At 44.5% G+C, this 14,255-nt stretch overlaps 1 protein-coding gene across 1 annotated transcript in view; it reads left to right on the forward strand.

Annotated features, from left to right (window-relative positions):
* Positions 1–14,255, forward strand: part of col27a1b (collagen, type XXVII, alpha 1b) — a 90,914-nt gene that overhangs the window by 64,121 nt on the left and 12,538 nt on the right. The window contains exons 33-50 of the mRNA XM_061730524.1: positions 385–438; positions 527–580; positions 962–1,015; positions 1,211–1,264; positions 4,928–5,035; positions 5,134–5,187; positions 6,152–6,259; positions 6,342–6,395; positions 9,725–9,778; positions 10,768–10,824; positions 10,917–10,970; positions 11,059–11,112; positions 11,230–11,283; positions 11,396–11,449; positions 11,532–11,639; positions 11,717–11,824; positions 12,532–12,639; positions 12,738–12,791. Coding sequence (XP_061586508.1) covers positions 385–438; positions 527–580; positions 962–1,015; positions 1,211–1,264; positions 4,928–5,035; positions 5,134–5,187; positions 6,152–6,259; positions 6,342–6,395; positions 9,725–9,778; positions 10,768–10,824; positions 10,917–10,970; positions 11,059–11,112; positions 11,230–11,283; positions 11,396–11,449; positions 11,532–11,639; positions 11,717–11,824; positions 12,532–12,639; positions 12,738–12,791 — 1,245 coding nt within the window. The remainder of the gene's footprint in view (positions 1–384; positions 439–526; positions 581–961; positions 1,016–1,210; positions 1,265–4,927; positions 5,036–5,133; positions 5,188–6,151; positions 6,260–6,341; positions 6,396–9,724; positions 9,779–10,767; positions 10,825–10,916; positions 10,971–11,058; positions 11,113–11,229; positions 11,284–11,395; positions 11,450–11,531; positions 11,640–11,716; positions 11,825–12,531; positions 12,640–12,737; positions 12,792–14,255) is intronic.

Raw genomic sequence — 14,255 nt, forward strand, 5'->3', positions numbered from 1 at the left:
CAGCTACCGTTTATTCCTTAAACTGTAACTGGTTCCTGGACAGGACCGCTCCGCTTCCACTTGCCCGCCCATAAATCCCCTTTCTGACACTTTTTATTCAGCAAAAAAGAACCCAAACAGTTTAATCCTCCTTCTCTGCTGCTTTCCAAGACTCTGACACATGAGCAGCAAAGTAGTGAGGCTGAGACAATCTGATTTACACCCCCCCCAAAAGGCTTTCTTTAGTCTGAATGAGTCTCAGTAGCACTTTCTTCATCCGTTGTTTGGAAGGTTTTTAGCCCTTTAGATCAACTCGTCTCATTTGCTCTTACTATCAGAGTTCTCTATCTGAGACGAGAACAACCCCTTAACTGTTTTATTGATGTCCCTGCTCGACTGCTGCAGGGGCCGCCGGGGCCACTGGGACGGATGGGGCCTCTGGGGGACATGGGGTTGACGGTGAGTTTGTCACGCCACCAGAGGAGGAACTCTCTGCGACTTTTACATCTGCACACAATAATCCAGGCTGTCGCTTTGATTTCTGCAGGGGCTTCCAGGGAAAACTGGAGAACGAGGACCACCTGGGGAAGCTGGTGAGAAGGTAGAGGCAACCATACATTAATTTAACGCTTGACTACCTCAGGGTCATAATCGCTTTTGGCCGTTAACTGTGTGTCAGATTCAATATTTTCACATGCAGCACCACTCAGATTAGTACATTTGAGCCAAAAATGAGCAAATAGTGAAGGCTTTAACTTCTGCTGTTACTCGTGTCATTTACGAGCAACAAAACTGAAGCCATCTCCTTCCTGTGACGAGGTTCTTGTACAGTTGTGTAGAAGATCAAAATAAATCCCACCGTTGCTCTGACTACCCAGGATGCACACTGACTTGTCACATAGTGAAAAGTTTGAGTTTAATCATCATTCAAGTCAAATGTTTTTCGCGAAAGACAAAACAAGCTGATGTGTCTGCTTTTCAGGGGGCCCCTGGTCTAGACGGAAGCTTCGGGGAGCAGGGTTTGATCGGCCAGACTGTGAGTAGAACACCTTTCTCTCCTGTTGTCATCTCTGTGAAGGAAATAACCTTCAAAAATATACAAACTCTCAATCTGTTTCCAAGGTGCCATCAAACGTGTCTGTCAGTTTGTAGCTTCGGTCTTAATCTTGATGTTCTTCTTGTCAGTCTTGGATAAAAGCAGCTATAAGATCTTTGCTGATTTGTCCATCAGGGTGAGCCAGGCATTGATGGAGAGGCCGGGACGGGTGGACCTGATGGAGCCAAGGCAAGTATAAAATAAAGATCCACAGTCAGGTTTATTGCTGATCCGTGAACCCGACCAACTCTCGACCAACTCTCGACCAACTCTCCATCAACTCTCCATCAACTCTCGATCGACTGTTGACCAATTCTCGACCGACTCTCGACCGACTCCCGATCAACTCTCGATTAACTCTTGACGACTCTCGATCGACTCTCGACCAACTCTGATCAACTCTCGACCAACTCTGATCAACTCTCGACCAACTCTGATCAACTCTTGACCGACTCTCAACCAACTCTGATCAACTCTCGACCAACTCTGATCAACTCTCGACCAACTCTCGACCGACTCTCGACCAACTCTGATCAACTCTCGACCAACTCTCGACCGACTCTGATCAACTCTGATCAACTCTGATCAACTCTCGACCAACTCTGATCAACTCTCGACCAACTCTTGACCGACTCTCGACCAACTCTGATCAACTCTCGACCAACTCTGATCAACTCTCGACCAACTCTCGACCGACTCTCGACCAACTCTGATCAACTCTCGACCAACTCTGATCAACTCTCGACCAACTCTCGACCGACTCTCGACCAACTCTGATCAACTCTCGACCAACTCTGATCAACTCTCGACCAACTCTCGACCGACTCTCGACCAACTCTGATCAACTCTCGACCAACTCTCGACCGACTCTCGACCAACTCTGATCAACTCTCGACCAACTCTGATCAACTCTCGACCAACTCTCGACCGACTCTCGACCAACTCTGATCAACTCTCGACCAACTCTGATCAACTCTCGACCGACTCTGGGCCGACTCCCGATCAACTCTCGACCAACTCTGATCAACTCTCGACCAACTCTGATCAACTCTCGACCAACTCTGATCAACTCTCGACCAACTCTGATCAACTCTGATCAACTCTGATCAACTCTGATCAACTCTCGACCAACTCTGATCAACTCTGATCAACTCTGATCAACTCTGATCAACTCTCGACCAACTCTGATCAACTCTGATCAACTCTCGACCAACTCTGATCAACTCTGATCAACTCTCGACCAACTCTGATCAACTCTCGACCAACTCTGATCAACTCTCGACCGACTCTCGACCGACTCTGATCAACTCTCCATCAACTCTCAATTAACTCTTGTGTTTACTGTGGCAGCTAATGGCCTCTACGGTTTGTGAAATGTTGGCTTTGGCCATGTCGGGGCTGCGGCACCCTCGGGGCTGCGGTAGCGTCGGGGCGGCATTGTGTCAACGCTCTCTGAAAACGGAGAGCGGTGGTATGTTGACAGCTCTGCTGTATGGCGAGCGTTGTGACAGGAAAAGGAAAGAACAAAAGGGAAATGAGGATAATGCAAGCAGCTTGCATGTTTAGCAGAGCGAACCGCGGCTCAGAGACTCAGGAACAAGAAACAACAAGGTGGTAATGTGCAAACACGGGATGGCGAGAGAGTCGACCTGAGAGTCTGTTCAGTTTTGTGCTGAACAAGATGTTTTCAGTAAAGTGGGGTGAGGGGTTCCAGGCCTCGTTGCAGTCTCTGGGTGGAAAAGCTGTCAAGGATATAGAGCTTCTGCTGCTGGGTCTGGAGGGATTTGCAGTGGCTGGATTGTTGAGTCAGAGCGGCATTAACTTGTGAAACATGAAAACGTCACAAATATTGAAAAGATTCAGTTGTCACATAGCTCTTAAATTGTCATTTTTTAAAGTTGTGATGTGTGAAGATGTTATGAGGTCGGCAATAGTCACGGTTTTATTTTATGATGATCCTGAAAGGGACAAAACGTTAACACCTCTTTGATGAGGAAAATGATCCGAAATGATCTGACCATCTTATGTTGCTGAATTTGGGTCAGATTCTATTTTATCTGCATATCGTTGCAGATTTGTTCATTTTTCAACAACTAATAAACAAGTTATTTTGTTGCATTTTGTCTTCGGAAAAGATTGTTTAGTTTGGAAAAAAAATGTAGATGCCTTAAGTCCACGTGGTGAACATACGGTTGTCCATTCAAGCGGGAGGGGTTGTTACTGGATATCGATTGCAAATCCCAGGTATCGATCAATAAGCGAACCCCAGGTATCAATATCGGGACTGAAAACATTGGATCATTGCATCCCTGGAAGACTGCAGGAACTAGACGATACTTAGTCGTCTACTTCCTGCATCAAGTATGAAATAATCAAGTATACCTTGAAATGAGATTGAAACATTTTTAATTAAAAAAAAAAATAAATAAATAAATCAGACAGCATGACCCAGTTTTTAAATTTTTTTTGCATGTAGTAGATAATATTTTTACAAACTTGTAAACATTATTTGTAACGTGCTTTTACATGTATTTTTTTATCGGATAAAAGCAACTCGTTAGTTTCACTAGTTCAGTCCCATAAAGATGGGAATTGTGGGAAATATGCTGTGTAATTAAAAACAAATAGACTGAATGATAATTTCCAAGCAATCTGAGTCATCTCTCCTGGTCGTGTTCTTGGTCTAAACTCTAAAATGATATTTTAATGCATCGGCTTAATCATCTTTCTGTGCCTCAGTTCTCAGTTCAGTCTTTCTCTTATGTTGTCATTCGCTGATTATCAGTTGTTGATAGTATTTCTCATGTTTTTTGACATTACAGTTGCTATAAGGTTGCATGATATGCTGGTTTTTCTCATGAGGAGACTTTTATTGTTTACAGTCAGACGGACGGTTCCTCTCAGCAACTTTCATCAGAAGTAAAGTTCTCCCGCTGTGGCCTACTTCCTCATGACGTGAGGCTCTGGGAGCATAAACACAACGTGTCAAGTCACATTGTTATGTTTTGTCTTGGAAGTAACTCCAATTCACAGCCGGCTGTGTCTAACTAATAAATAAGTCATGCTTTAGTGCCATTCTGGTTCGAGTACTGTAACTCTCTGTTTACATTCACGAGCTGTCACTCTGGAAACTTCAGCTTCAGTTTAGAGAGCGGCACAAACTTTTATGTCGATCCAGTCGATCGGCATCCTCTCTGTCTGAGATTCTTGAAGTTCCTTTTGGGGAAAAGATCAAATCCAGGGTTTTATTTGTTACCCGGGGTGTGCCTCTCGTTGGTAGATATAAACCCTGTTTACTACAGGAAGTTATCTGCGCTGATGATGTGAGGCCTTGCTGGAAAACTGAAACATCTCAGCGGTTAAGCTTTTGTTGACTTTGGACCACTGGAGCGTCGGGGGGAAGTCAAACAGAGTGACTCACGGGGAGGGAGGATCAGCAGGACGGTTTATAGGGACAGAGCCATGAGAACGGTCAGGAGAAGAGGGGAAGTCCAACCGAAAACAACGCTCACTTTCAAAATAAGACTAGAAAAAGGAGCAGCTGGTACGCACGTAGAAGACCAGATGAGACTGAACTTTATCATTTCACCGTTAGAAAACAAGACTGATCCAGAAAAACCCATAAAATAAATGAAAAAAAACACAAAATACAGTAAAAGGGCGAAAAGCAAACACAGGCTAAACCGACCGAAACCCACAGGAATGAAGCAGAGACTGGGCTTTAAATCTGGCCGAGTCAGAACCACGTAAAGCTCAGAATCCCAGCTGAAGTATCTCGTGGTTTTTAGCAGAATAGTTCAGGTAGGCTGAAAGGTGTCACCTGTTTCATCGGACTGGTACTAATCTCCCCAGGGGGAGAAGGGCGACGCCGGTCCGGAGGGCGCTAACGGAGACAGAGGTGAAATGGGCCTGAAAGGAAAAGAAGGAGCAGCCGGGCCTCCCGGACTCATGGGGGTGAGGGTGAGTGTCCCAGCAGCCACCTCCAAATGTCTCTCCCTTCCTCTAAAGACAGCTCCTTTTGATCTGCTCGTAACCTCGTCTTGATTTTCTCTTACCAGGGTCCAGAGGGCAAACCTGGAGGAATCGGTGAACGAGGAAAAGCGGGACAAAAGGTTTGTCAGTTAACTTGTTTGCAGCTTAGTGCACCTCTCTTTTCTGTGTCTGTTGGTTTACCCTCCTGTATGAGGAATGGCTCGCCGCTGCAGCCGCTAACAAACCGCCGGGTGGTTGGGGTCCGTACCCAGTACCCGAGTTGTAAAAAAAAAATCAGGGGGGATGGTGGATTTTATCATATGGGGACAGATAATTTGTGCTAATTACAAATAATATAATATATTACAAATAATAGCACTGACCAAAACACCTGCAGAAATACTGCAGGAATGACATAGCAGCAGTTATATGCAGCCTTCTGTAAGCTCTAAATATCCACTGGGCTTACATCAAATACATCAAAACACAAAAATAAAAAACAGTTTTCTGAACTTATCAATATGCCTCTGTCCTTCACAGGATAAGTAAAATGGATCACTGCAAAAACTCAAAATCTTAACAAGAATATTTTGTCTTATTTCTAGTTAAAATGTCTAATCTTAGTAAAAAAAAATCTCATTACACTTAAAACAAGACTCATCACTGGAAAAAACAACAATTTTCACCTGTTTCAAGTAGATTTTCACTTGAAATAAGTAGAAAAATCTGCCAGTGGAACAAGATTGTTTTGCTTGTAATGAGAAGATAAATCTTGTCCCACTGGCAGATTTTCCTACTTATTTCAAGTGAAAATCTACTTGAAACACGTGAAAATTGTCAAATAAGTTATTTTTCTGGTGTTATTTTTCTAGTGAGGACTCTAAATGTTGAAATAGCAGTAAAACCACATTCATTGATGAAATGACATAAGGGATGGAAAGGGGGGATGGCAGTTTTACTGGAGGGATGATTTTGACCGTTTTTATTTCAGGGGGGATGCCATCCCCCCTCATCCCCCCTCAACTCCAGTACTGTCACTACCCACCATGGGGGTGGTGTCTGAGCATGTTTGTACATACCTGCCCATTGGTGGTCTTTCTGCAGGGGGGCAAGGGTCCACTGGGCCACTCGGGCGAGACCGGCCTGGCGGGTGCGCAGGGAGAGCCGGGGTTTCCTGGACAGAAAGGAGCGAGAGGAACCGTCGGGCCAGTGGTATATATGAATAAAGCTCCTGCACTTTAAAGGAAACCCAGACTGCTCTTGTACGATGTCAAGCGTGCGTTTACTTCCTCAGGGTGCTCCAGGGAAGATGGGCCCGCAAGGCGATCCAGGCATACCAGGCTACAAGGTGGGCACTTCATTTAAAGCATGTCGATGCAGGTGGCTACGAAAAGCCACTGAGCTTCAGTGCTTCTGAAATGGAAGGAAAAGTTGAGTCTTTACTTTGAAAATTAATTATACAAATGCTTTAGCTTCTACGCTGAAGGCTTTCTTAATTCATTTTTAGGAGCTCACTAGAGGGTCTCACTTTTTGAAGAGACCCTGAGTGCAACTCTGCAAATTCTTTTTAAAATGTGTTTTTTTCGAGGGTTGTATCATTAAACGATGCCCTTTACTCGCTCGTGCATCATATGCTCTCATCGTTCCACTATTGCATCGGTGCTTCCTCTTCCTCTTCACCGGTGACTCCGGCCAGTGGATTCAGCTCCAGTCTCAGTCCGTAGTGTGTGTGGATGCACATGTGCATGTTCCTTCTCCATGATACTGTCCGGTCGCCCGCAGGGACCACGTCAGTTGCCTGCAGGCTCAACAATGTCTAAAATGAGTTTCCATTCTTTTTAAATACCATTTTCATTTGTGTGGATTAGAAAAAGGCCAGTATCGAACAAAGAGAGGAAGAGTGTGATTTAGAGGCAGCTTTAGGAGGACAGCAGTCTTGAAGCTTCGTTCAGAGCAGCACATGTTTTAAATGTGAAGAAGAAGCCCTGCGACAGGGAGATATTCAAGGAAGCAATGTTTAAAGAGGAAGAAAATGGTCTTTATATCATCTCCGCTCTCTCGGATGTCCAACAGTGGGCAAGTACCGTGGTTAGACTCGTGGACTCGACAGAGCAGCTGGACCGGGATCTGGTCAAATGCCGGTAGTTTAGCATCCAGTGTGATGAGTCGGTGGACAAATGACACATGTTTCCTACTACGATAAATCAATGTGATATATATTGTGAGGAAACGTTGAGGCAGCGCTTATAACAAGTGGATATCAAATATTGTCATCCAAAGAGAAACCCTGCCTTATTCAGTTCAGTCAAGCAAGTAGCCGTTCAGTATCCCTGAAGTAGCTCTCAGTTTCAGAAAGGTTGGTGACCCCTGCTGTGGACAATGAGGCAGATTCAACCTCCATCCAACCTCTCGGTTACCTGCTAAGCTTCCTGCTGGATGTCTGAAATGACTAATCCAAGATAAATGGAGGATCTTCACCAGTGTAAGGGCTGTAATCTGGGTCTCAAAAGGAAGCTAAGACGTGCTAGATCACTGCAGGAGTACACACACACACACACACACAAACACACACGCACACACACACACTCACACACACACACAAACACACACTCACACACAGCGGCCCGTGGTAAGTAAGAGGTTAAAAGGAGACATACTGACTAACCTCCTGAGGTATTAATGACCCGTCTATGGCCTGCAGTCCCCTTTCCAACTATTAGTGAGTTTCCATTTCCACCAGATTTGCCCAAATATCATAAAGAAAAACCTGCGATGGAAACACCTATAAACTTTTGTACGCTTTCATAAGGCAGTTTTTCAGACATGTCGTAGTCCAGTTTAGAGAAAAAGTGTAATGGAAAGACGTTTCACTGGTTTACACGTCTCCGGCATCACTGGATGTTACACAGTCTATCAATCCAAAGTCATCAGAATCCGTTTCTTTGGTCATATTTATGTGACGTAGTTGTGCCATAACTACTCATTCATTATGCATGACTGCGTTACATAAGGGCTTTGCCTTTGAATGATCATCGGAATGATCTTCTGCTGCCGTTGTCTTCTGTTGACTATTTTCACAACAGCGGCAATCGCAGTCATTTGTCCAAATCTAAAGGTGTTTTCATCTTCAAAGTCAAGATCTTCTCGCAGGAGGAGATGCAGAGAGAGAACTAGGAGAGCTATACTCATTCAAAGAAAAACACGGTTTAATGGAAACACCTGCTTTTGGTGTCAGACCTGATTTATCCTGAGATCAAGCACATGAAACCAACTCATCTGGACCTGTGATGTCAGAGTGACATGTTATCAGTGTGGTGGGATCATCTGAGGGTCTAAAGGCTGAAATATGCTTCTGCGTCACACCAACGCAGAGCACACGCCGCAGCCGTGACGCCGTGCTGAACCCTTCAAGGCTCAGTTATGCTTCTGCGTCAAAATGACGCCGTGCCTACGGCGTGTGGTTTGGATCGACGCAGAGGACACGCCGTCACCTGCGCCGTCTCTGACGTGCACCTCCTGAAAATTGTAACTACGCGTCGAAGGGTTCAGCACGGCGTCACGGCTGCGGCGTGTGCTCTGCGTCGGTGTGACGCAGAACCATAACTCAGCCTTCAGACTTCTCCGTCTCTCCATTTGGTCGCGGTGCAGTACCCCCCGCGGCCACTAGTTAGCGATCTTTTTCTGAATGGTTTATCCGACTTTTTCCGGTCACAGTAAATCAAAGAGATAAGGACAACTATTGTGCAAAAAACTAAAACAAAAAAAATCACATATAAACGAAGAAAAGAGCCCTGGAAGTTCACTACTGATTCAAACCGGAAACCGGAAATGCTTCGCTTTCAAACGAACCAATCACAGCCCTCTCGGTCTGCGTGTGGTCTGCGTCTCCTCGACGCGTAGTTACAATTTTCGGGAGGTGCACGTCAGCGACGGCGTGTCCTCTGCGTCGATCCAAACCACACGCCGTAGGCACGGCGCCATTTTGACGCAGAAGCATAATTCAGCCTTAAGGTGGACCATGGAAACATTCACCGTTTAGAGAAAACGCTTCAGAAACTGACTGTGGTGCAGCTGGTGTGAACTAAGATTAAGATTAAAACTGAAACTGGACTAAACTCACATTTAAAACTGAGTTTTTCAAAATAGGCTACATAAGATCTTACTGAATCTTTTGTGAAAGTATTTATTCACATCTAAATGTGTTGTTGCGTAGGATTTTTTCAATATTAATGTAACTTGTAAAGAAGACTAAAAGCCAAGAACAGAGATGAACATAACAAGAGAGACACGATTCAGCTCACTGCGACTGGGCCGAGTGCTTGTAACCTGCTTCTAAATAAACCAATGAAGAAGACACTTTGTTTGCAAGTGAAACTCAGGTTTGTTGTTTACTTTTTACACGTATGGAGGGCAACTTTATTGATCCCTCAAGGGAAATTACAACTGCATTTACAACGCCACGGCAAACAGCTTGTTGACACGCACAGTCGCATCTTTACTGTTGGATATTAAAACTGCTCCGTGGCTGCGGCGGATGAAGTGAGGATGGATGACACCGCTGCGGTCTCACGTCACGGGACGATTATCCGTCTCGGCGTGCTGCAGCGTGAAGTGGAGTCACAGCTGGGAGGCTGCTGCTCTGGAATTGCATTCAGTGAGTCCTTTTTGTTTTCGTAGGGTCACGTGGGGCCTCAGGGCCCACTCGGACCTCCTGGACCAAAAGGTGAAAAGGTAAATAATTTTCCACTCTTTATTTGCTGTTCTCAACAGTTGTCTGCAGCTTGATTGTGTTTAATGAGCCCCGGGAGCTTTTTCTTTTTCTTTCAAGTTATTGTTTGATGCGCTGACACTTGAGTTGAGTCTAATTAGTGCTTTCTTTGACTTCCTGTGTCCTTGCAATATTCCCAAAGTTATCCTTAATTTGATCAATGATCTGAACCAGGACACAGCCAATTAACTCACCATCATCAAATGTATATAATAAGCCGGGCACCTGGACTCCTCATAATTCTATATAATAGCTAGATAATTAGTGTTTATTTGACAGGAGTGCCCTGCGATTTAACTCGGTGTATCAGAGTTTAGTCACACACGGATATTTTTTCTATTTTTGAAATCCCTCAGCAGAAACCATCTGGATGTGGGGATTTGTTGTTTCCCACGTTGCCAGTATTCTCGCTTTAATAGCTGTATTTGTGCGCTAATTACATCAATGTCATGGTAACACGAGGGGTCATTGAAGAATGTATGATTGTCAGTTTAATGCCTGTTAATCCTGGGCTCCGCATCTGTGCGCTAAATGCAGATCTGAATCCCACGCCTGTTGTATTTAAATCTCTAATGCTGCATTTTATTGAATTTTATCCATGAACTTTCCTCTGGCCCATATCTATGAGTAATTATCTTGTTTTTGTTTTTGTTTAGTTTCCATGTAGGGCTTGTTCATTTGCTCTGACATATGTGCAGCATGTAACTATTTAAATAATACACACATCTGTGGCTATTGTTTATTGAATTCCATATAAAAAAAAACAAAACAAAAAAACAACCCTGGAGCAAACACTGTCTCCGTTTATGTGAAGTGAGATCATCGTGGGTAATCGCTTGTGCAATGATTTGCCATTTATATGACAAGCGGGTTTCAGGCAAACATGCCACTCATGCACTGCCTCTGCACGGACCATCTGATGTTCAGGATGTGATTTTTATCGCTTATTTAGGGAGAACAGGGAGATGACTGCAAGGCTGAGGGCCCTGCAGGTCCCCGAGGTGACAGAGTGAGTTTCTTACATGTGCTTCATTTAGGCGAGTTGTTTGTTAGCGATGCCATGGATTGCTGAACCTCTGCTTGTTGCCATGGTGAAACCAGGGTCCTGTTGGAGCCAGGGGAGAGAGAGGCAGGCCGGGTGACCCTGGATACATTGTAAGTCCCCATCAGGACTTTTTTTTTTTCAAATATAGGTGAATTTAGATCAAACTGTTGTAAACATGCAGAAAATGACGTGTCTCAGGGTCTGATGGGCGTGGACGGACCTCGAGGTAGAGCTGGTGCCCCAGGGCTTCCTGTAGGTATCCACTTTCAGTCTCCTAAAATGTTAAGCTCGCTCTTTATCTAAGCTCTGTGTGGAGTTGTCCGATGAAACGTTTGCGGTGATCAGATCAAATAGCTGTGATTGTTTCAGGGACACGTTGGACCAAAGGGACGACCGGGACCGAAGGGATCCAAGGGTGATCAAGTAAGGACATGAATGAAGAGTTGCGTCATTCTCTCTGTGAACATTATTCGGGGCGTAAAATGATTTGTGCCACTATGACAGAAATGTGAAACATGAACTCTTTATACCCCAGGGCCTGAAAGGAAAATCAGGGGCAGCGGGAGCATCTGGGGCCAAAGGACCACCAGTGAGTTAAACGCATTCCTCGTCAAAGTTAAGACCCAAGCATCAGTTAACATAAAAACAATATATTTTTTATCTTTTCCAAGGGTCCAGAGGGCCCGACTGGGCCGCGGGGGGTCCTGGGCAGAGAGGGACTTGAGGGTCAACCTGGAATTGATGGCATATTTGGAAAAGATGGAACTAGAGGAGCCAAGGTGGGAACAGTGCCCGTGGCTTTTGCTTCAGTCGGGAAAAAGAAAAAAAGAGTTCATCAGGTGCGTTCTGTGTCCAGGGTGAGCAAGGACAAGATGGAGAAGTGGGTTTACCTGGAAAATCTGGCCACCCGGGGGAAAAGGGTGTGATGGGACTTCCAGGAAGCCAAGGCTCTGTTGGTCCAAAGGTGAGAAGAAATCTCTTCTTTCTTCCTCTCTCATGTGGAGAACGTTTTGATCTCCTACACTGAGTTCTAGCACAATCATTTCATTGCGTTGAAAAAATGAAGCAGATTTATTAGCAATAGTAGTTGCCAACAAGTTTAAATCTTCTGGAACAGTCTCTCTTGGCCCTTCAGCTTTTTTTATATCTGGAAACCTTTCTGATTTCAAAGGCCAAAGTCTACATTGAAGTCTTTGTACCTTCATTCACAACATCTGCTGTCCCGTCCAGGAACATTGGGAAGTTCGTGTTGCGACAACAGTCATGAAGTTTGAACTCCTTACTCACGTGGCCTCGCCAATATTATATAAAACCCCAACTGCTCGACTGTGGCAGACAACTTTTATAGATGTTGTGCTATTAAACAAGGTTTACCTCCCTGCCCTTTCCTCAGGTATACTGTCTATCTCTGTTATTCTGGTTTATACATTGTTGCTAAAAGCAACAAAACAGGACAGAACTGATCCGATTTCACTGAGGTAGAGGTTGAATCCTCACAGGTCATTTTTGCTTCATGACACCAGCTGCGCTTAGTGTTGACTGTCGGGGAGACGCCTTTGACGAGTCATGAAATGAGCTTGATTGCTTTAATGTTTTAAGCCGCTCTTTCTTGTTTTGGGTGCGAGGGTTGGGAGGTGGATGTGAGGATGATATTAATATTTGGCTTTCCAGGGCGAGAGAGGTCTGCCAGGCCAGATTGGTCCGGCGGGGAAGAGAGGATCTGTTGGTGGAACTGGATTTCCAGGAAAACAAGGAGACCTGGGAACTAAAGGGCAACCGGTTAGCACTGCTTTTCTCATTATTCTCATTTCTCCTTCATGACAGCATCGTTAAGATGATCACGGGTCACGCTACTTTCCCATCTGTCTGTTTATCAGGGGGATAGCGGCGAACAAGGGTTTCCGGGAGTGTTCGGCCTGTTTGGACCGAAGGTAACATTCTCTGCGGTTTCCGTTCAACTCTTCACTTCCCCTTTCCTGCTCCTCACACTCAGACCAGTCTTCTCATATGGAAAAATATCAACTTTCAGTTTAACTACTTTTGCAAAGCTTTAACATTTCATGTTGTCAGGAGATCTATTAGATTATATCGTCTGTTGGAAGGTAAAGCATTAAAAGTGCATGTATCACTGCAGCATGTCCTGAGATGACATCTGCTGTATATGATAACCAGCAGACGAAACAGCAGGGTTTATTAGTCCAAATCTTCTTCCAAACCCCCCACCCCTTCTCTGCTGGAGCTCTAAGTGGCCAAACAGTTCTTTGTATTCAGTAGTTGTTCTGATTCAGAAGCACTTGGTGAAGATAATTACAGCAAAATCCCTGGATTTAGTCCACAGCTGAGGGTTCTGCAAGAAGAAGCCGAAGCTAATCCTTTGTGTTTATTATTCTAAATAAATTAGATTACAAATGTTGCACAACCTCATAAATAACTCTGCATTTTGTTACTGTTCTCGTGTCTTTATGACAACAGTTTCCTCCACAAAAGCAGCTACTTAAGGGTGTATTAAAAGATAAAAGCACAAAGTCAAAGTCAAAGTCAAACACATTCAAAAAGCAAATAAAAATCTCTAATACTTAAAAAACTCACCAGACGATAATAAGGCATTCCAAATGTACTTACACGAAGTTATTCTTAATTTGATCAATTTCAAATCGGATTGTAAACAGTCAGGAATGCAGTGAAGGAAGCCCAGAGTATTTTGAACTATTTGCAAATGCTGCAGAAAAAAGGCTGATCTAAACTGACGTACAGTGCGTTGCTGTGATCTAATGGAGTGGTGAATTACACTTCACCTTGGCAAACAGACTTTGATTTGACAACTGCACTGGTCTACTCATCCGACTTAAAAGAGCTGTCAAAGAAATCACACCCATGTTTCCGACAACAGATTGATATACGGAGCCAAAGGGACCAAAGCGGGAGCAGAGCTGAAAGGCAGATCAGAATTACCTAACCAAATGAGTTCAGTCTTGTTTTCCTTAAGAATTTTGATTAGCTGGTAGAAAATTTTTTTAAAGTTTAATGTCGGTAAAACCACCTTGAGAACTTTTCAAGGCTCCCTGAACCAAAATGGCTACCACGACATTATGCAGCACCTGGTAGGAGTAAGTTACTTCTGGTAGGGGTTAGGGTTAGTTCCCTCTGGTAGGGATTAGGGTTAGTTCCCTCTGGTAGGGGTTAGGGTTAGTTCTCTCTGGTAGGGTTAGGGTTAGTTCTCTCTGGTAGGGTTAGGGTTAGTTCCCTCTGGTAGGGGTTAGGTACTTCTGGTAGGGTTTAGGGTTAGTATCCTCTGGTAGGGGTTAGGGTTAGTATCCTCTGGTAGGGGTTAGTTTTAGTATCCTCTGGTAGGGGTTAGTTTTAGTATCCTCTGGTAGGGGTTAGGGTTAGTACCC

Source organism: Cololabis saira, chromosome 9 (assembly GCF_033807715.1).
Source record: "Cololabis saira isolate AMF1-May2022 chromosome 9, fColSai1.1, whole genome shotgun sequence".
Taxonomy (NCBI): domain Eukaryota; kingdom Metazoa; phylum Chordata; class Actinopteri; order Beloniformes; family Belonidae; genus Cololabis; species Cololabis saira.